Genomic DNA, 22373 nt, shown 5'->3' on the forward strand with positions numbered 1-22373 from the left:
AAAAAAAAAAAAAAAAAAAAAAAAAAAAAAAAAAAGAATGAATGAAGACCCAGCCCCAAGGGTAAAGGCTAACAGCCGAAGGGAGAGGGAAAGCTCATTTGTTCCAATGGACTGTCACTGGACATATCAACCACTTCATAGCCGACCTTGTGTTCAGGAGGCGTTTACCAGCCTACGCGCTCCACAGTTTTCACCGTGGGTGCTTTTATTTGATTATACTTTGGTGGATTTTGTTGTTGTTTGCTTGTTTTATTCTGTTTGGGTGTTGAGGTTTTTTTGTTTGTTTATTTTTGTTTTTGTTTTTTTGTTCTCTTGTTTTAGATGGGCCTTTGTTGTTGTATTGGGTTTTTGTTTTTTGAAAAAGGACTTAAAGTTAGGCACATACAGAAGGGGAGACGATATGGATGGACTTGGGGAGGGAAAACATGGTCAAAATATATTTAAACTTAAAAACTTTTAGATAATAATAATAATGAAATGTATCAATGGAAGCTAAAGATCTTAGGCTGGCTTTACTTTGTTCTGACTCTAAACATTTCAGATTTTAAAACTTAAGAACCAATCAATTGCAATAGTTGTTATAGCCTGAGATGATAAGAGGTTTCCCATGGGCCCGTGTATGAGATAAGACTGGAGAGTCCTGGACAGCTGAATGAATCCTGAGCAGGAATGTATTCTCTATGTAGCAGAATTGCTATTGGTTCAGATATAAAGCTATGCCTTGCTTTAAGGACACACTTTTCTTACCCTGTGCTGAGACTTAAGGCTTTGCTGTTCCACAGGAGGCCTAATATTCTCTCCTTCACAGATCACACAGATCAGTGCATCTTTTTACTGAAAATTATCAAATTTCACTTGCAGAAAAAGAGCTTTAATCCTCCATTCCTGGTAAACGTGGTGTTTTGTTTAATATTGTTACAATGTTAGGCAGGTTGGAGTTTGTTAACACATGGCACAGAATATGTTCTTACAGATACACCACAGTTGGTTCATAAGCTTAACCTTCCTTCTTTTAGGATTTTTCTTTTTTTTTTTGTGAAAGTTGTTACTGTGGAGTCCAGAGGCCTAATGTCTGGATATACACTTTTGCATCCAGCTGTGTAGCACCTGTGATGAAGAGAAATTCTTGTTTGTGCCTTCCTCCTGAAGTTATCTGCCTCAGTCCAAGTTCTGATGCTGTAGCAGTGTACCATGGAGAAGTACCATGGAGAAGTACCATGGAGAAGTACCAAGGAGAAGTACCATGGAGAAGTACCATGGAGAAGTACCATGGAGAAGTACCATGGAGAAGTACCAATGAGAAGTAGTTGCTCTCTAGCTCACTATGCTAGGTGAAGAACCTGTGACATCTGATCAGCATCTAACAAGGGCCTGCCTGCTGGATTGTCACATGACCAAGGGTGTTGTATTGAGACAGAGAGTGTGTTGTGGAAGATAGAGAATCAGAAGCAGAGAGATTTAGATCTTTTCCCTGAACAACATGCCAACGTGCTCTTCATCTCAACTGCCTGAGCAAGAGTGAAAGAGTTATTCCTAATTATGAGGGAAGGCTATAGGTGCCCTATAATTTGTAACCAGGGAAATGGAAGCTGGCCTAGAATTCAAAGACGTTTCCTGATGACTTTCTAGATCCCAAAATTGCTGAAGAGAAAATGTCTGGTGTTGCGGCCTGCCCGCAGTCCACAACACGAACNGTTCAACTGAGAATGGCAGTTCGAACTGAAAAGAGAGGAATCTAGACGGGGCGGAAGAAACAATGGAGCCAAGACAACAAACATTCTGATCAAGGCTCAATTTTACTATTTTCAGACACTCAGTTATAAAGGAAGGGGGAGGGAACCCAATATTCCACCAAGTAACTCAGGGTCCAGTAGCAGGACGAACACGTGTGTGCCTCCAGGCAGCAAAGGCAGGTTCCAGCAGTAGGCGTGGCAGGACGAATGAGCAGTTAGCTCCACCCTTGAGCAAGCAGGTTCCAGGCTGGGGGAAGGGAGGCCACAGTCTGGCAATGAATAGGAAAGATCTAGACATACCAAAAATCCTGCAGAAAGCCCAGAGTGAGTGGGTAATGTATGAGTAGAACTATGTTCACATCAGAAGGAGTTTGGGAGCAAGGGGAGAGAGTGCTTTGAAGTAAGGGGAAGCATACTTAGTAGAACCAGAATGCTGGCCTCATAGACCACAGAGGGAACATATGGAATCATTGGAAACCTTCTGCAAGTTTAGGGTAGCCTTACTTGGAAGTCACAGATCATTTGAGTGGCAATTTATCGTTAATGGTGTGAAAGCAGAACACACAACCCACCTATAAAGCTCAGCCATCTGGCAGAAAGTATGGGAAGCCCAGCCATCCTGCCACTCCGGGCCAATACCTCTACAGCTTGCTTCTGGGTCTGCACAGACTACTGCTTTGGGTGACTTTCTGGTGGTGCTTGGGATAATCCCATATTCTACCACCTATAGCTAGCTATACTGTTTTATTGACTTGTCTAGTTTTAAAACTATGTTTCCTGTTCTAGGGTGCCTTCTAGCAATTCTTTCTATTAGGCTCTCTCAGCTCCTGGGACCCAAGGGTCTGAGTGCTATGAATTTATATGTCACTGAGGTTCATTCTAACATCTAACTCACCCTTCCAGCGTCAGCTGAGCCATATACAGTTGTTGCCTATAGGCTTTGATTTATTTGGATATTTGGGTTTTGAAATAAATTCTCATATTACAATCTATTCTTACCTTGATTGTGTAGACATGCCTTACTTCTTTGATTTTGTTAGGGAGGATGCATGTGAGATGTCTGAGTCATTGCTGTGAGTTTAACTGGTTCCCACTTCTTCTTTAACTTGCAGTTCTCTCGGGTGCTGAAGAACAGAGCCTGGCCCACCTTTAAGCAGGCCAAACCTAAGATCTCCCCACTGCACAGCAGTGATTTCTGCCCAACCAACTGCCATGTCAATGTGATGGAAGTTTCTTATCCGAAAACATCAACTTCCCTGGGGAGTGCCTTCGGTGTGCAGCTAGATAGCAGAAAACATAATTCTCATGATAAAGAAAATAAATCTGTCGAGCCAGGTATTTTGTCAAGTCATGAATATGAATTTAAAAAATTTATACCCGCATAAAAGTTCGTAGATTCCCAGTGTGCAAGGAAACCAATGTTTTCATAAGGAAAGGATTTCGGGCTATACTTGCTTAGATTATTTCATATAAATATATAAAACCAGTTGACACTTTTAGTATTTCCCTTGAAGAAGGGCAATTGCTTTTGCTTTTCTTATGTATGTGGCTTCTCTTGCTGTGAAAAGTTCTTAGCAACCTGAAATGATTCTATAGCTTTGAGAACAGTACAGGAGGTGCAGGAGGAGGGTGCATGAGGCTGCTGTGAATCTTTGCAATAGGACAAGTAAATTAACTATATTTATTGGCTTTAATAACAATGCCTCACAAGTTGTAACTTCTGAATTAAGTTTAATATTGAATTGGCATTTTATTATACACGACCTTGGGCTTCTAAAATGTGCTGGACTCCATAAGCAGCAATGAAATGATGGAATGATTTCAACTCCTCAGGGAAACTGAGCCCCATGGTGTATATTCAGCACACAATCACAACCATGGCAGCGCCTTCGGGCCTGTCGCTGGGACACAAGGATGGGCATGGCCTCCGGCATTTGCTGAAAGAAGAAGACTTAGAAACTCAAGATATCTATCACAAACTTCTGGGCAAGCTGCAGACTGCACTGAAGGAGGTAGAGATGAGCGTTTGTCAAATTGATGAGTAAGTATGCTATGCCGTGCACAGAAGTTTGTCAAAACAAAAGAGTTATGCAAGGCATTGTTTTTGAAAAATATGTTCATTATTGTGAGCATTGTTGTACTAACCATAAAGATCTTTGTCATTCTACCTTATAAATGCTATAAAATGGCAATTCATGTGGATAGGAATATTAAATAATCATTTAATTTCAAAAGAAGGAATGACCCAAGAAGAACACCAAGTCTTATTATAAAACATTACATTAGACTGTGTTCAAAGTTGGGCCCACTGCACAAGTTTGTAGCTCCAGCTACTTATGGAGCCAAAGCAAGAGGATGACAAGTTCAAGGCCAAACTGTGCTACATAGCTGAAGACCAGCCTGGGCAACTTAGCAAGACCTGTCTCAAATATAAATTGATAAAATGGACCCGAGTGTTATAGATCAGTGGTAGAACATTTGCCTCCATGCATGAGACCTTCTGTGCAATTCCAAGTACCAAACAGGTTCACTTAAAAGTGTTCTAAGAGGGTATGGCCATTTCCTTGTCCACTATTTTACATTTCAGGAGACAATATTTGAGTATATCTTTTGCAGAGATGTTCATATGCAGTCCATAGTATAACATAACAAATTCTTAGCATATATTAAATGAATTAAAGCAAAACTATGTGTTTCTAAGATAAGTTCTTTTTTCCTATTCTGATTGAACTAATGGACCAATAATTTGGAGGTAGTTCATAAGCTCCTTTGTAACCAGACTCACTGACTTTTTTGTTTGTTTGTTTGTTTGATACTTAGGATGCCTATGCTCCACAGGGTAGCATGCCGTATTCTGTGTGTGACTGTGTCTCCATCTAGCAGTTCAGTACCATGGAGAAAAAGTGGGTTTTGGAAAAGTTCAATTTCTCAGGCACAGAAGTAAATGTATAATAATGATAGTAGTAATAGAAATAAATGTCAATATATTAAAATTATGGAAATTAATAAGAAAGGTAATCATCACAGTATAGAATATGCTGTGTTTTCAAGGAGTGGATGTTATTCAATATATTTAGACCTGACGAGATTCTGGAAGTTGTATAGGCGCCCCTATCCTGCATGCTTTGTGAAGCTGTTGAATTGCTAGCAGATGTGAAGTAAATACTTCCCCCACACACATCATTCTGCAGTGCTATAAACAGCTCTGCGTAAATGCAAAATATTTAGAGCATATTCCACACTTCATTTGTTACATGTTTTTAATTTATTCTTCTCTCATATATTGCATCCCAACAACAGTTTTCCCTTTCTCCTGTCCACCCTGACCCCCACCAAATCCACTTAACCTATATTTCTCTTCAGAAAAGGGCAGGACTCCAAGGGATATGGGGAATTAACCTAACATGGTATATTAAGTTGCAGTAAGACTATACATCTCCCCTCATATTAAGGTTGGGCAAGGCAACTCAGTATGAGGAAATGAAGGCAGAGGACTCAGAGACAATGCTTCCACCAACTATTAGGAGTTACATAAGATCAAACTACAACCATAACATATATGCAGAGGGCCTAGATTAGCCCCAGGCAGGCTCCCTGTTTGAAAGTTCAGTGTCTGTGATTCTCTGTGAGCCCAGGTTTGTTGATTCTGTGAGTTTTTCTGTGGTTTCCTTGACATCTCTGGCTTCTACAATCCTTCTTCCCCCCTCTTTAGCAGGATTCCTGATTTACACCTAATGTTTGGCTGCAGGTCTTTGCATCTGTTTCCATCAATTGCTGGATGAAGCCTCTCCAATGACAATGGGGCTAGACACCAATCTATGAGTATAGTAGAACATCCTTAAGAATCATTCCATGGGACTGGAACAAGGTTAATAATCATTTCATGGGGCTCAGAGGTTAAGAACAGTGCATGTTCTTCCAATGGTCCTGAGTTCAATTCTCAGCAACCACATGGTGGCTCATAACCATTTGTAACATAATCTGATGAAGGCACCCATGCAGGCAGAGCACTGTATATAATAAATGAATGAATGAATCTTTAAAAAAAACCAACAACAAAAAGAATTATTCCATATAGCTTTTATTTTTATTTTTTTTTTTGTCACTCATGTTTGGTTATATTCTAGGTCTCTGGCTTTTCCAGCCTCCGTTCCTGGTCCCGGCCTCCCAGGCAACGTTAGGTGTGAGCTCCCACTTGTGGCATGGGTCTCAAGCTGAGCTAGTCATTGGTTGGGCACGCTCTCAGTTTTTGCAGCATCTCTACCTCGGCATATCATGTAGGCAGATTCATGTTTCTCCCAGTTGAGTTCTCCTTGCTACTTAGCTTCCCTGGGACTGTGGATTGGAACCTGGTTACCCTGTGCTTTAAGCTAATATCCATTTATAAGTGACTATATACCAGGTGTGTCTTTCTGCGTCTTACTTTCCTCACTCAGGATGATTTTTTTCTGGTTCCATCCATTTGCCTACAAATGGCATGGTGTTATTTCTTTAACAACTGAGTAATACTACATTGTGTAACTATAACCCATTTTCTTTCTGTATTCTTCAGTTGAAGGACATTTAGGTTGTTTCTAGTTTCTGGCTATTATTAAAAGTGCTATGATCATAGTTGAGTGTCCTTGTAGTAGGATGGAGCTTTGGGTGTGTGCCCAGGAGTGATGTAACAGGGTCTTGATGTAGATACATTCACAACTTTCTGAGACTTTTACTTCTTTTCCAAATTATATCTCCTTGATCTTCAGTTTTCTTATTGCTGTAGCTAAGACTTCAAGTACTGTACTGAGGAGCTGTGGAGACAATGGACAATTTTTATTTATTTATTTATTTATTTATTTATTGTCGAGATTTTTGTGGAATTGCTTTTAATTTCTCCCCATTTAAATTGATGTTGGCTATGTGATTGCTGTTAACTGCCTTCATTATATTGACATACATCATTATATCCAGAATTTCTCCAGAATTTTGATCATGAAGCAGCATTCAATTTCTTCAAAGTCCTTTTCTGAATTGAATGAGATGCTCATGCAGTTTTGTATTTAGCTTTTTATATATGGTAGATTATATTTGTAGATTTATATATGTTGAACTGTCCCTGAGAATTTTTGCATCTGTATTTATAAAGGAAATTAGTCCATAATTCCTTTTTTTTTTGGTTGGGTCTTGATGAGGTTTGGTTATCAGGCAAATTGGGGCCTCATAAAAATGAATTGGACAGTGTTCTTATGTTTTTCAATTTTGTGAAATAATTTGAGGAGTATTGGCATTAACTGTTCTTTGAAATTCTGGTAGAATTCTGTGCTAATACCATCTGGTTTTGTTTTTTGTTTTTGTTTTTTTGTTTTGTTTTGTTTTGTTTTGTTTGCAGAGGACATTTAATAGCTGCTTTTATTTTTGTAGGGACTGTTAAAATTCTATCTAATCTTGATTTAAGTTTGGTAAGTAGTACCTATCAGGGTAATTATCCATTCTTTTAGATTTTTCAACTTGGGAGAGTACAGACTTTTAAAGTATGTCATTATGATTCTTTGGAATTCTTGTCTATTGTTATATCCCTGATTTGTTGCTAATTTTGTTAATTTGAATGATCTCTCTCCTTTTAGTTAAATTGGATAAGTTTTGTCGCTCTTACTAATTTTTTAAAGAAACAACTCTTTGTTTCATTGATTCTTAATATTGGCTTGCTTGTTTGTTTGTTTCTATTTGTTTTTTTATTGGTTTCGGGCCAGAGTTTGTTTATTTCTTGTCATGTACTTCTTTTGGATGTGATTTCTTCTATTCTAGATTTTTCAGATATGCTGTTAAGTTGCTAGCCTAAAATCTCTCCACTTTTCTCCAGTTTTTATTGTTTTATATTTTATATTTTATTTTTTTAATGTAGGTTCTTAATGCTATGGACTTGTTTCTTAGAACTGCTGCCACTGTCTCCCTTAACTCTAAGTATTTTGTGTATTCATTTTCATTCAATTCTGGAGGGTATTTAGTTCTTCTCTTAATTTCTGTCTGAACCCATTTTCATTCATCAAAGAGTTATTTAGTTTCTGTTAATTTGTAAGCTTTCTCCTGCTTATGTAGCTGTTGATATCTAGCCTTACCCACGGTCTGATAGGATGCAGGGTATTACTTCAATTTCCATAGATCTAGAGACTCGCTTGATGTCCAAGTTATGTGGTCTCTTTGGAGAAAGTTCCTGGAGGTGCAGGGTAGTGGTTACATTCTGCTTTGATTGAGTTAAATTTCCTGTAAATATCCATTAGTTCCATGTGTTGTATGTCAGCCAGGTCCACCCTCTACTGGTTTTCCTGGGTGACCTGTCTATTGGTGAGCAAGAGGATGGAAGTCTTCTGCCATCAGTGTGAATGGTCAGTATGTGACTTAAGCTGTGGTAGTGTTTATTTTACCAACTTGGGTGCCCTGTGCTTGGTGCATAGATGTTAAGAAACGGAATGTCCTCTCAGCAGATTTTTCCTCTGATGAATATACAGTGCTCTTCCCTATATCTTTTAATTAATTTTGGTTTGAAGTCTATTTTGTCAAATATTAAAATGGTTACACCAGCTTATTTCTTAGGTCCATTTCTTAGGAAAATCTTTTCTCCAACCCTTTATTCTGAGGAAATATTTATTTTTGATGTTAAGGTTTGTTTTTTGGATACAGCAGAAGGATGGATCCTTTTTCTGTATCCATTCTGATAGTTTCTCTCTCTCTCTCTCTCTCTCTCTCTCTCTCTCTCTCTCTCTCTCTCTCTCTCTCTCTCTCTCTCTCTCTCATTGAGACCATTTGATGCTGAGAAGTGTTCATTGTTTCCTGTTATTTTCTTGGTGTTGGTGTTGATGTTGGTGGGCTGTGTGAGTGTGTGTATGTATGTGAATGTGTGTTTGTGTGCTTCCCTCTTTTGATTTTGCTCTTCTGGGAATGTATATGTATATGTACATGTACATCTATATCTATATATCTTAAATTTGATTCCATTATGGAATAAGTTTTGTTGACTATAGTAGTCTGGACTGGCATCTTTGGACTCTGTAGCATATCTATCCAGGCTCTTCTGCCCTTTAGAGTTTCCATTCAAAAGTCAGGTGTAATTCTAATAGGTTTGCCCATATATGTTATCTTGTATCTTTCCTTTGTAGCATTTAATAATTTTTCTGTGTATATTTAATGTCTAGATTATTATGTGCCAAGGGCTATTTCTTTTCTGGTGCAGCCTATTTAGTGTTCTGTGTGCTTCTTTTATCTGGATATTCTTGGGTTGGTCTTTTCAGAGTGTTTCAGATTTCCTAGATGTTTTGGGCCATGAGTTTTTTGTTTTTTGTTTTTTTTTTTTAGAATTAGCATATTTATATAGGTTATGTTATGGTCCTTTTCCCATCTCATGTTTCAGCCATGTTAGAATATTCAGGACTTGCTGTGGTAGTGTTGATTAACTTTAGTAGAGGCATATTGTCCTAGCTATTATGAGTATGTATTTATTCTGTTGTCTAGGCATGTGGGAGCTAGAAGATTGTAATTCTAGGTGCTTATATCTGGTTTTCTATTTGTTGAATATGTGTTTATTCTCATTGTTTCTGTTTCCTCTCTGGTTCTTAGGATAGTATGGTACCTGTATTTTGCCTGGTAGGAAACTCTACTGGGGTCCTGACAGATGTGTATACTAGGGTTTCTAGGTAAAATTTGTTTCTCAATATTAAAAGCTGGCATTTAGAAATGAGGCTGAATGGGAGGGGTAACAGGATTGAGGAAAGGGGGGGGTATTTCACCAGGAACTGCTTATTTAGTACCTTAGAAATGGGGGCAGAGTGAGGAGCAGCCACATCAGAATGATGTGTGCTACAGAGCTGAGGATGAGCCTGAAGTATTGGATTTGGAGGAACAGAGGGGAGAGGAGAGCACTTACAGTTAGCCCACCTGCTTCCCGGGCCAGAGTGGCCTGTGGCTTCCTAGAGAGTCCCCGCTGGAGCTGGGGGCTGGAATAGTGCAACGAGTTGAGCAAAGGAGGTTAGTAGGGGAAGATCTGTGGGATCGACTACATACGGGGTGAGTGAGGCTGCTATATGCGTTCTGCTGCAAAGCTAAGGATGAGCCTGAGGGATTGGATCTGAAAGAACAGAGTAAGGTGGAGATTTCTGTTCAGCCTACCAGCTTCCCTGGCAACAGTGCAAGTAGATATATTTTTGAGGGGGGAAAATGTGAATTAAGGGCTTGCTTCACTTGTTTTTGATCCTTATATTTAAGGAACTAGTTTTAGCAATGGCTATGTTTCAGTGAACTGAAAGTAATTAAAATGATACATTTTCAATTGAAAGTCCCCCATTCTGTTATTGTGAAAAGCTTTGCCCAGTTCTTTATGCTTACTGGAAAAGCAACAAGAAATACACAATAGCTAGAGACGCGAATTTGGTCTTCTTCGTGAACACCATGTAATTTAATTCTAAATATAAACATTTTCCACATAATTTGATCTGCAGCAGGATCTCTCTAAAACAATATAGTTGTCCAAATGCCTGGATGCTGCAATGTTACCAAGCTTAGCCAATTATTTAAGAGGCTTGTTACCAGATCATTTTCTCACAATGTAATGATTATTATTGGTCAGGGTGAAGAAGCAGATGCTGAAACAGCAATAGAGAAATTGCCTCAGATCTTGTAGCCCCCCAGCCCTCCTAGGGTTATCCATTCCTATGAGGGACCTGTTATTGAAGTTGCCTTACTTTGATATCTGGGTACGCCATCTCTCTGTCTCTTCTAAAAGTCAAAATTCTATCAGCACATAGACATTTTACTAAGTCTTCTTACTTAGTTTAGGATTCATAGATGGAAACTAGATAAATTTTCTTTGCAGTAATATGATAGAAGGAGAAGTTACCAATTTGATGAAAACTTGTTGGTTTCTGTTACACTCTTAGAAGCTGAATGATGTTTGCCTTTAAATGAGTCATTTGTAGCTAGGTACGTTTGGATATAAGTAAGAGGAAAATCAGTGGTCCAAAATTCTTGATGGGAGTTTATAATATAGAATTTGCATATTGTCCCTATCATAGACCAGCAAATGGGGAGATTATGGGCCGTGAATGGAAAAGATGGGGACCTGAGAAAAATCCTTGTTTTGCAAGTAGCAGACAACCCAAGATTGAATGATGAGCTACTACTCAGCAGGAAGTTAGTACTTAAGAACTTCCAGTATTGATGGTGGAATTATATTTGAACCATTTTGCTGGTAAATATACAAACAGAAGCACACCTTCCCAAAAATCACACCTTGTGCTCCTGTAGAGGGTACACTGTGATTTTATACTTACTGGCATATTTCATTCTTGCAGTTCTCTGTGAGAGCTGGATGAGAGGGTTTCTCCAAATTACCTCGGATTTAAATGTTTCTAAGATTGAATTGTAATTTTCTTGATGTTTAAGGCATTTTCTCCCCTTCAGCCACCAGGGGCTGACAACAAATTGCTGTTCAACTTTTCAGTTCATCAAACCAGAATCCAAATGTCCCCTTTGCTTTCTGTCTGTCCTTTTATTCTCCACTTTACTACCTTATTAGCATGCTAGTTATACCTCAGAACATGTCCCTGCCCGTTATGCTACAGTGAGTCACAGCCATCACCAGTGAGGACTGCTGTCACCAGTGTGGTGCCCAGCTGAGCCTCTCTCTGATACACCCTACATTCAGCAGGCGCCAGAGATATCCAGTGTGGTAAATTTGCCTAATACCCTGCTAAAACCATACACAGCATTACATTGTAGTTAAATTACAATTGTCACATGGTATCCAATGGAGACTGTACCCTAAACCCTGGCAAATACCAAAATCTCAAGATGCTCTAATGCCTTATGCAAACTGGCAAAGGATTTGTATATAACTCACCCTTTTCTTTTTATATATGGAATCACCTGTAGATTCCTTATAACGCTTAATACTCATATCCTATTGCCTAAGAAATAACAGAGAAAATGTTGCATACATGCAATGCAGGTAAGATTTATTAGGAAATATTTTAAATGTGTAGTTGCTGATTGATTCCATGGATATGGAACACATAGACTCAGATAGCCAACTGTAGTATTGAGTGTGCTTTTCTAACCTGCAAGCTACTTCATGACTCATCCCAAGTGTATTTCACTGAATTCTAGCTTTGCTACATGTAGTCTGTTATTTTAAAAAGCAGGCTTGGTCCACCTAGATTCTGGGTCCAGCAGCCACCTGACCTGTTCCTTTTAACCATGCCTCTCCCACAAATGCAGGCTCTGCCTCTCCAGAGCTCTGAGATCACTCTCTTGCCAGCCATCCACCTCAAGGCCAGCTCTGCCAGTGTCTGCCCAGTGCACGCTTCACCTTCTCTGGACCCCGTTCTTGCCAGCCCCCGATTTACCCGATTATCTCTTTATACTGGCCAGCTTTGCCAAGCCAGAGCTCTGAGATGCTCTCTCGCCAGCCAACTAGTTAGTTCTGCCGGTGTCCACCCCGTCTGGCTCAGTTCCGCCAAACAGTCAGCTTGTGTTTTTCCTGAGAACGCTGCCTGCTTCTCCATGCCCAATCCTCCAGCTGCCTACTTTCTCTCCCAGCCCACCATAATGCAGTGAGTAAAAGATGCCAGACACCTTTATATTTTAAAACTGACCAGATAACTCAAAGAGTGGGCAAAGAATATCCTGCCCCATCTTTCTTGGCCTCCACAGGCTGCAGAAGCTGCAAACTGTTGGTGCCCTGAGACACCTACATGTTTCAACTTCTCATCTGCCCACGCCCAATCTGACTCTAAATCTTCTCTCCTGCTCTTCCTGTCCTGAACAGAAAATCTCGCCTCCACATCTTTGCCTTAACAATTAGCTTCTGCTGTGTTTATTAGCTAACCAACAATTAGGGAAATAACTAGGAAAACAATCAGGGAAACTCCCCCTACAGCGATACACTTTCTACCTCTGAAAAATGATAACTACAGTCCTATATGAAGGTGCTTGCTGTGATTGTTGGACTCTGCAGCTGAGGAGGTCTACATGACCAGTCAAGATCTGTAGACATAGAAGGAAAGTAGATGTTTCTCCTTTCTAGACATGCTAGCCCTTTTGCTGATGTCTGGTTTCCACTCAACATCGTGGTATTGTATCTCCAACATTGTTCAAAGGGACACTAAAGATCTCACCGATCAGAAGAAACAAGGATTTCTTTGCTCATTCTTCATGTCTACCTTGATGAGCCACAAGGTCACTGTTGTGCACTGTCCTCACTGAGAGGAGCAGCCATGTGCCCCTTTACCTAAAATACTACTGATGGTTATGCAAGAGAAAGGAATGAGCTGGTTTTACATAGGCATATGGAATCCTACTGTAAGTAATCACATACCATGCTGCATCATTTTACACTAGCTAGAGCAGTTCACATAGACATGTTTATTCTCAGAGAACTAGGAGGGTATCTCCTCCCACTTGGACATGCACACCAGTGACCACCCAACTTCTCCAGTGTGCAAAAACCATGCTGAGATGATAAATATTGCCTAATTTATGAAGTGTGTGTGTGTATGTATGTATGTATGTATGTATGCACGTATGTAACAATGCATGTCTATCATTGCAACAACCCCTGCTAAAATAGAATTAACACCTACTTATATTGTGGACTTAAATGATTACATTTAAGAATGAAAAATGCACTTAAGTGAATTAGTGCCTAGTCCATATTTACCATGCTTACTATGAGAACTCAACATGCTACATGTTATGATGATGATATTTTAGAATGCAGGCAAATGTGTAATAGCATACACAGAAGTCTTCATCATTCAGTGTTTAACCTAGAGGAAACTGTTCTGGAATCGGATTCTGTTGAGAAATTAATTAATTGGACCTTTGGTAGATAGCTGCATGTTCTCAATGGGCGAAAGCAAAGGGAATATTTTTTGGCCTGCATACAAAAATATATGTGCTTTATTGTTGCTTCTCAGGATCTAGAAATGTTATGCCTGTGATTTTTTTTCTATTGTTCATTTTATTTGTAAGCTTAAATACTTATTCCCAGAGGGTCAGAGCAAGCACATTGTAACTGTTTAAAATGTGAATACAATTCTTATTACTGTGAGAAAACTATTTATGCTGAGCCCCATGACTTCTAATTTAAAATACCCACAAGTGCAGAGGGCTTCCTGAGAGATGATAACTCCTGCAAGACTTTCCTGCTTAGTATGCAGAGTTCATCTGTCTCTGCAGTAGGAGCTTGGGTAATTGGAGTTAGTCTAATGTTTTTGTCTTTAAGGTGGGGGAAGGAGTCAATAAATATACAGTCAAAAGACAAAGAAGCATCTTTTTAAATAGAGAAACTCTTTTAAGACAATTCATCACTTTGGCTTACAGAAAATGTTCACAGAACATTTTGAGCAATGCAAGGGCATTCTCCAGTTTTCACTGGTGTCTGGCAACTATGAAATGCCATGTGTTATTTAAGCACCAGCTCACAGTGAGAAGTTTCCCTACTGAACTATGAAATCGTAGCTCTCAGTTGAATCTTGTGGGCCATGTACATGTTGCGTAAGCAAGCGCTCTACTGTTGAGCCAAACCCAAGCACAGCATCGTCTTTTCGTCTATTTATTGTCTAGAAATTTGCATTTGTCCCCATCTGATGAACTACAAAGCTTGCTTTTTGTTGCTTCCTGCTAGTGAAATTGATATTCCAACAAGGCAAAGGCTTTTGTTGAAGACTACATTTACACTGCCAAGAACACAACATATTTTTAATCAGTGAAATCTCTTTCTCTAGGTTTACTCAGTGTACAACTTTGGATTTAATTTCTTATATAAAATATATATGAGAGGTATGGGCATTGTTGTCTTGAAATTCAAAAAAAAAAAAAAAGAGAGAGAATGTTTGTGTTGCCATGAATAAATGAGTATAGAGATAATGTGCAATTGGTTGGAACTGACTGTCATGGGTATTTTATAAATGTTACTGTGATTATTGGCTCGAGAAATCATCTATAGGCTGTTACTTCAGGTGTATTTTAATTCATCTTCTAAGTTTGTAGCATGCTGTTTAATAATAAAACCCAGTTTTAATTTTGCCTAATTTTTGATTGTTCGAGCATTACATAGTCAAACTTCTAGCCTTAGAATCACAATTGGCTTTTACACCAACTCAAGACATTATACCCTTGAGCTAAACTGGAGGACTCTTTGTTGGGCAGATTTGTGCATTTCATCCTGGCTAGATTGTCAGTGCAAGTGGCCCCTGCTTCCTATTAGCCTTACACTGAATATCTCTCTGCTTAGTATCTTTAAGTCAGTATGTCTAGGGCACTTGCCTGTTAGAACAGGAAAAAACTGATGATGTTGACTCTCCCTATCAAATAGGTAATACTGCAGAGAGACTTCAGAAGTTATCTTTATTTTTAAGTTAAGAGGATGAGCTAGCGAGTCTATTAAAGCCTGGTTAATAGTTGCAGTTAGTAGTTCCTTGCATGCCTTTTCCTAAGGAGGCAGGAACTAGTGTCTGAATTCTCAGTAAGGTACCAATGCCAGGCCAAAGAATGGTTTTATTTGGGCTACTTATGGAGATGTGTGCACAAAAGTTGCTTTTAGGAGCAGGGATGACTCATGACTGCATTATAGAAAGGCCTGTCCTAGAATGGTATGATACCTAACAAAAGCTGCATCCATGGAACTCCCCAAACAGCTTGAAAGCAGCTCTATTGAAGGCTCATCTCTCTCTATCCATCCTTTGTTGGTTTTGGAGACTATAATGAGGACTTGTAAATTGTTAGGTTTCAAGACCTTCCTGAATCTTGTAAGTTTCCTTAACTTTCTGAGACTTATGAGCCTATTTTAATTTAGAAGAAATAGCTACACTGTAATACTAGTGTTACTATAATGCAAGAGGGAATAGATACCAGAATGTTATTCCCTTTTTATCCTGATTGCAGCCATGGAGGCAAGTTACTTCTTATTCTCATAATCTAACTATGAGAGAGAACCACCATAACCAGTTCTGATAACAAAGCTCAGGGGCTGAAACAGGATTTGAATGCAGCCTTCTAGACTGATTATGTGCTGTTCTGTTACTTCTGAGTACTGAGCAGTAAATCTGAGCTTCCGATGATGCATTTTACGTGCAGATAATATTTGACATGAAATACAGAAGCCTTCTGGAAATATTTGTAAGCTATCACATTTAGCATATAAAAGACTTATCTGTTTTAGCTAGTTTCAAAACATGCACTTATGTTCTAAAAAAATGTCACATTGCAGCCTTCTGTCTTCAATAACATATTCTCCTAAATTGGAGCGTAAGACAACAGAGTGTGTGATACCAATGGACAGTGACAACGAGAAGGGAGAGAGAAATAGCAAACGTGTCTGTTTTAATGTAGCAGGGGATGAGCAAGAGGATTCAGGCCATGATACAGTCAGCAACAGAGACTCTTACAGGTAAGCTGCTTCTCAGTCCCATTTCATCAACAAACTCAAGGGAGAATTTGCATTTTTCTCAAAGGTGTAAAAAATGTTAATGGTTAATTTTGTTCATCAATTTCTCAAAATAATCACCCATTGAAGAAGGACAGCATTGTTCTCATTAAGGATCCAGATTATTTAGAGAAAGCATTTCTCCCTCCAGCAGTGTGGCCCTGTTGCGGAGAAAGCTGTGTTTCTAGACTGTGCAACTGTGTAATAGAATTGTTGAAAATGTCTTTCTGATCATAGTTCATTAGCTAGTAAATAGCTGTCCCTTTTGCCATTTCCCTTTTCTTTTTATATATTGCACTTTAATGTCCAGCTTTGTCTTTGTTTCCTCTCTGGGCTGTTCTTGTAGTAGTTAACCAGGATGGATGGTGTAACCTACCATTGACTGGCTGACTTGAACAACTAAGGACTGGGACAGAAGGAGATGCTCCAGGCATGCATCCTTACCATGTAAACTGTCATCTTCCCTCTGTGGCTCCTTGTGTGACTTCCTACTACAGATCCCCTTCTTATAGAACAGTAGTCACATGGAATTAAAAGCCCATCCTAATGACTTTATAAGGGCTATTTCTTTAAATCTGGCCACAATTTGAGGTACTGAGTATTAGATTTTAACTTCAGAATTTCAGGTTAACATTCAGTACCTCTTTCTGCTCAATGGCTCTCCTCGAGAGTTCCATCTCTGAAAGTGCTTTTTGCTCCAAAACCTCCTCTCCAGAATTCTCACTGAGCACTTTTACGACTAGTCACATGAACTATGTGTGCAGTGTCATGTCTCTGGTTTCATTTATAGTATTTGAAGGAAAAATGTTTAGTGTTTATTATATTTTAAAAATAGAAAAAAACTATATAAGTAGTCATTATATCAAAATTATTCTCATCACATAGTATTATCTCAAACTAGTAATTAACCGTCTTTTTAGCACATAGTTTTTAGCATTTTAGGATTTAAAATAACCTGCCGCAGCAACCTGGAGTGGCAGGTTTCTGGTTGCCTCACTTAACACATGAGGATGTAGAGGACCATGGACTTATTGTCCTTAACCAGTCTGCCATTCTAAGTTTTATTTTTCCAAAGAGGATTTTAACAATGACATCAAAATTGATTATTCCTAGAAATTTAATAACGAATCAAATACCATTGCTATTCCATTTCCTTCTAGCTCCTAAAAGTTCCAGCATGCTCTATAATAGGAGTCCGTGCTTTCTCGTCACTGGGAAATGACCTTTCTAAAAATAGCTTGTACCTCACATCCCAGTTATCAGATAATTAAAATTACCCACACTCTCTCTTTGAACTGTGATAGAAAACTTAAATAGGAATTTAAAATCAAGTCCTTTTCCCTTATTCCAAGGGGTTAAAAAAAACCTGTACTGTTTCTAAAATCCAAATTATTTTCATATTCAGCAACACTGAAAATGTTCTTTCTGTAGACATTCTTCATTTTTATTACTTTCCAGTTCTGTGTTACTACTCTGGGGAGCTCCAGGTGTTCCCAGTAAGTTAGTGTTTAAACTACCAGAAAGGGTTGAAAGAGAAAAGTCACGAAACAGGTTTTGTCTTTGTCTGGAACTTATCTAACTACTGTTATTAAATAGATAATGGAGAATCTTAGGTGGGCTGGCTCCTGGTTTTATAACCAGATAGTTTTTAAAATTCACTCAGAAATCAATTACATAACAAGAAAATTTGAGGGCTGGTGAGATGGCTCAGTGGGTAAGAGCACCCGACTGCTCTTCTGAAGGTCCAGAGTTCAAATCCCAGCAACCACATGGTGGCTCACAACCATCCGCAACGAGATCTGGCGCCCTCTTCTGGAGTGTCTGAAGACAGCTACAGTGTACTTACATATAATAAATAAAATCTTTAAAAAAAAAAAAAAAAGAAAATTTGAAATATTTGAATTTGAAAGACTGCTTCTAAAAACTGAGATAAATTGAGTTGGACAGGTCTCTCTTTCTCGTGTTATATGGAACACACTGATAAATGTGTCTGTGGCACAGGTTTATGTGATAAGAAATAGCAGGAGCATGTGGGCACTCTTTTCATTAGCATACAAAGCAATGAGTTTCATTATGGCATTCACTCCTATATCTTTCTGCTCTGTTCCTATTTGACCTTCACTACCCGTCTCTTGCCATCACAGTGGAATACCAACCTGGGCAAGCATGTTCTTAAAGCAACATAAGGCTCTTTTTTGCAGTGACTGCAACAGCAACAGGAATTCCATTGCCTCCTTCACGAGTATCTGCAGCAGCCAGTGCAGTTCCTACTTCCACAGTGATGAGATGGACTCAGGTGCGTGTGGTAGACATCTGCACACTTCAATATTTGTAATGTCCAAGAAGCCTGTAAGGGGGGATTGATTTTTGAATCCACATGCATTTTCAATTTTATGAGTCATTCTCCATGGCCACTTATATTGCCTTGTGACCAATAAAGTGAGTTTCCAAACCTCAGTTTTAAAAACAGTACATTTAAAAGTGTTATTTAACTTACAGCCTCTTATCTTCCTGTTCATTGTGAAAGGTTCTAGGTACACCTGAACCAGAAACATTGGGCATGGATGCTTGGGAGGAGATGAGAGAGGACATTTCAGCCTAAGGATGCTTTTTAGAAGGCACAGACCCCTGAGAACCTTATATTTAGTTAACAGGGAAAAGGTGATTAGAAAACACAGGTTGATGCTTTATACTCTGTGTAATGCACATTGCTTTGGTTACTTCAGGACCATAATCCAACTGATTCTTCCACTCTGAGACCTGACACCATCTCTTTTCTAATGCGAGATAAGAGCTCATTTTGAATTACTTGAATGTTATCAAATATGAGAGTCGTTCCCTGTGTTAAAAATGGGGTGGGGGTTTGGCTTATTTTTCATATAGGTGATGAGCTTCCTATCAGTGTCCGGATATCTCATGATAAACAAGACAAGATACACACTTGCCTGGAACAGCTCTTCAGCCAGGTATGATGGGACAGTTGGGGGTCTTTTTTACAAATTAAAAGTTAGAAATCTTCTGAGCAAAGAGCTCAGAAGGAGAATATAAATGTCTCCATCTGTCTCTTTGTCTTCTTTGCTTTAAAAGAGGCATCCTTACAACAAACAACCTAAAGGATGCTTGGGAATCCCAAGATTTTTGTAGAAAAGTGTATGGCAAACTAAAAAGTACTACACATACAGGATATGCCCTCTTGATTATTTGGGAGTTTTCTGAATGTTTCCTGCACAGTTGTCTAGACCTTCATGTCAGGAGTTTGATGTTATAAAATGTTTCATAATCATAATTGAAATTAATAGTGTTGAAGGTTTTAGCACTTTTCTTATAAAATGTAAATTCTAAACTTTCACTTTGTTTGGTGAAGTAAATTTTTATTAGATAACTATATATTAATTTATAAATGACTAGGAAAAATTGGAACTATTTAAGTGAAAAGATGAGTTGATTATAATATTTTGCTTAAAGATAAGCTTCACTCGCATTGTGGGTTTTCAAAACCATGAACTTAGAAAAATGATTTGTAAGATATATTCATATATGTATACATATTTATGCTCATATATTCATAAATTATGAATGCATATAACACTCAGAAATCTACCCTTAATAGATTGATTCAATAATCAACCTCTTGAAAGGACAAGCTGTTATAAGAGCCTTTGAGCAGACCAAGTATCTCACACCAGGTCGAGGATTACAAGGTATGTTTGACATAAATATCAGATGATAGCATAAAATAGGCAACATAGTCATAGCAAAAAAAAAAAAAAGAAGAAGAAGAAGAAGAAGAAGAAAATATTTGTTGTTCTTTTTCTATAATTCTCTATTTCTGTTTGGATCATTTGTGAAAAATATTTAATACCACTATATTATTTTTTATAAACTTTTTATGTTTCTTTGAAAGTTTAAAACACTTGATTCCTCTAGAGGCAAAACCAGAAAGGTATGAAGTAAAGACACAGAAGATTTACCGTTGTTTTTTTGTAGAGGAGTATGGCCTAGCTGATCATATCCCATGTAAGGGAAGGGGCTCACAAGGGTAGCATTGATAGGTAGGCTTCAACACAGCAGAGCAGCCTTCACAGATCTCTGTTTCAGTATTCACAATAGAGCTTCTGCATGGATTTGCTTCCTGGATGGGTTATATATAAGAAAAGGACATTGAGCTTTGGTTTTTAGAGTTAGCACACTTTCTTTTGTAACTCCACTAAAGAAATTATGAATGCTATTCTAGAGTGGTAAAATAGACCAAAGCAAGCAAATTCTAAAGCCAGTGGCCTTGACTGAGAACCAGTTGACACTGATGAGAGATTTTCCATATTTGATTAGAATTCCAACAGGAAATGGAGGCAAAGCTGAGTTGCCCCAGGAGGTTGCGGCTCCATCTCAAGCAGGATCCTTGGAATCTTCCCAGCGGCATCCAGGCTCTTGCACAGAGCATCAGAAAATATGTTGAAGGTCAGTAAGAAAGGCAGGGAACATTGTGATAAAGTGGAGATCGTGGTACCAGTGGTAGTCACTTTAAAAGCTTGTAAAACCAGTCTTGTAATGCTTCATTGCTATTTGCAGTGATTTCCATTCTAAAGAGAAATGAAGTAGGAAAAGGAGGAGGAGATAGAGGAGGCATAGGCTTGAAGATGCTGCAGACTATATCATGGAGAGGATTCTAAAGGAACAGAACTTCCTGTACTGACAGATGAAACACCATGAACCTAATGGTTTGGAATTAGAAATAATTATAGAGAAAATTATGAGGAATTAATAACAAGTACATGAAGCTTAATTTTTATAGGAAGTCTAAAAAGCCTACTGTACATCTGTGTGGGTGTCAAATTAACGTTATAGGTTGCATCACTAGTTTTGAAAGTTTTGGCCTTGGCTTATGGCCACTGGTTGCCATCACATTATTTAGGTGGTTTCCTGAAGTTGTCATGCCCTCTAAGTTAGAGATCAGATCTGGAGATGTATTTTATTCTCATATCTGTAAGAGTACTACTGGACACTGTGGACAGAGAGCAGGGGTGCTGCTGAGCCCATGACCATGTGCAACACAACACAGGATTTCACAACACAGGATCATTTATCCCCAAATATTGACAGCATGAAATTTGAGAATTGTGCATAGCTAACATCATGCTCATGCTCAGAGTTTTATGTCTTAGCTCATTTGACACTTATCTGTAATAAATGGTATTCAGCAAGATTTCAACAAGAGTCCAACTTTAGGGTGAATTAGAAAAAGTGTTATATTTTGCCATCAAAAGACCCAGCTCCTGCTGTTTGATAGAGTCTGACAGGCAGCCTTCATTTCATGTCTTAGCTTCCTCATTTAGTGAGTGTTATCCTGGGCTATTAAGTCTTCTTCATAGAAATATATCCAAATATAGCAGGTTTGAGTAGAGAGGACATTGGGGTGGATGTGGATAGAAAGGTTCCCCAGATAAGTAATATGTTTTATTCAATGATGAAATATTTTCTTATTTGTAACTGAATTTCTTGGCTATATTTTAATTTTATGGCTTAATACTGTGGTTTCCAGGGACACTTATAACATGCCATTTGACGAAAATTCTGATTCAAAACTGCACCAATTAATGAATATTTTTTAAATGAATGGGTTTAAAAGACACATTAGGGAATTGAAGCACGTGCCTTAGGGAGGGGAAGCCATATTTTATCAAAATAGTTAACTCTCGGTAGCATAATGCTCCCGGAAGTTGTTAATTCATAGTCCTTCTCACCATCTTTTGAGGTTTACAATGATAAAATAGATTTAATAGCATTTGTTTTTCAAACAAGCACAATAATAATTAGAAATGCACATATTTCTAAAATGTTTTATTACTTTAAAAAAAGATATATTTATAATGTAAAAACAAGCTTACTCAGAAAAAAAACTTTTATTTTTTTTACCTTAACTTTTATTTTTTTTAATTAGGTATTTTATTCATTTACATTTCCAGTGCTATCCCAAAAGTCCACCATACCCTCCCCCGCCCACTCCCTTACCCATCCACTCCCACTTCTTGGCCCTGGTGTTCTCCTGTACTGAGGCAGATAAAGTTTGCATGACCAATGGGCCTCTCTTTCCACTGATGGCTGACTAGGCCATCTTCGGATACATATGCAGCTAGAGACACGAGCTCTGGGGGGTACTAGTTAGTTAATATTGTTGTTCCACCTAT

The 22373-nt window shown here is 38.5% G+C and overlaps 1 protein-coding gene across 4 annotated transcripts in view; it reads left to right on the plus strand.

Moving 5' to 3' along the window:
- The window catches only part of Prex2 (phosphatidylinositol-3,4,5-trisphosphate dependent Rac exchange factor 2), a 301528-nt gene that overhangs the window by 173865 nt on the left and 105290 nt on the right, over positions 1 to 22373 (plus strand). For 3 of the 4 annotated variants that reach the window (XM_029482876.1, XM_029482881.1, XM_029482884.1), the window contains 7 exons: positions 2846 to 3068; positions 3567 to 3774; positions 15973 to 16152; positions 18333 to 18484; positions 19072 to 19154; positions 19799 to 19889; positions 20518 to 20646. In XM_029482876.1, coding sequence (XP_029338736.1) covers positions 2846 to 3068; positions 3567 to 3774; positions 15973 to 16152; positions 18333 to 18484; positions 19072 to 19154; positions 19799 to 19889; positions 20518 to 20646 — 1066 coding nt within the window. The remainder of the gene's footprint in view (positions 1 to 2845; positions 3069 to 3566; positions 3775 to 15972; positions 16153 to 18332; positions 18485 to 19071; positions 19155 to 19798; positions 19890 to 20517; positions 20647 to 22373) is intronic. The other variant, XM_021163512.2, reaches the window with a different exon arrangement.

Source organism: Mus caroli, chromosome 1 (assembly GCF_900094665.2).
Source record: "Mus caroli chromosome 1, CAROLI_EIJ_v1.1, whole genome shotgun sequence".
Taxonomy (NCBI): domain Eukaryota; kingdom Metazoa; phylum Chordata; class Mammalia; order Rodentia; family Muridae; genus Mus; species Mus caroli.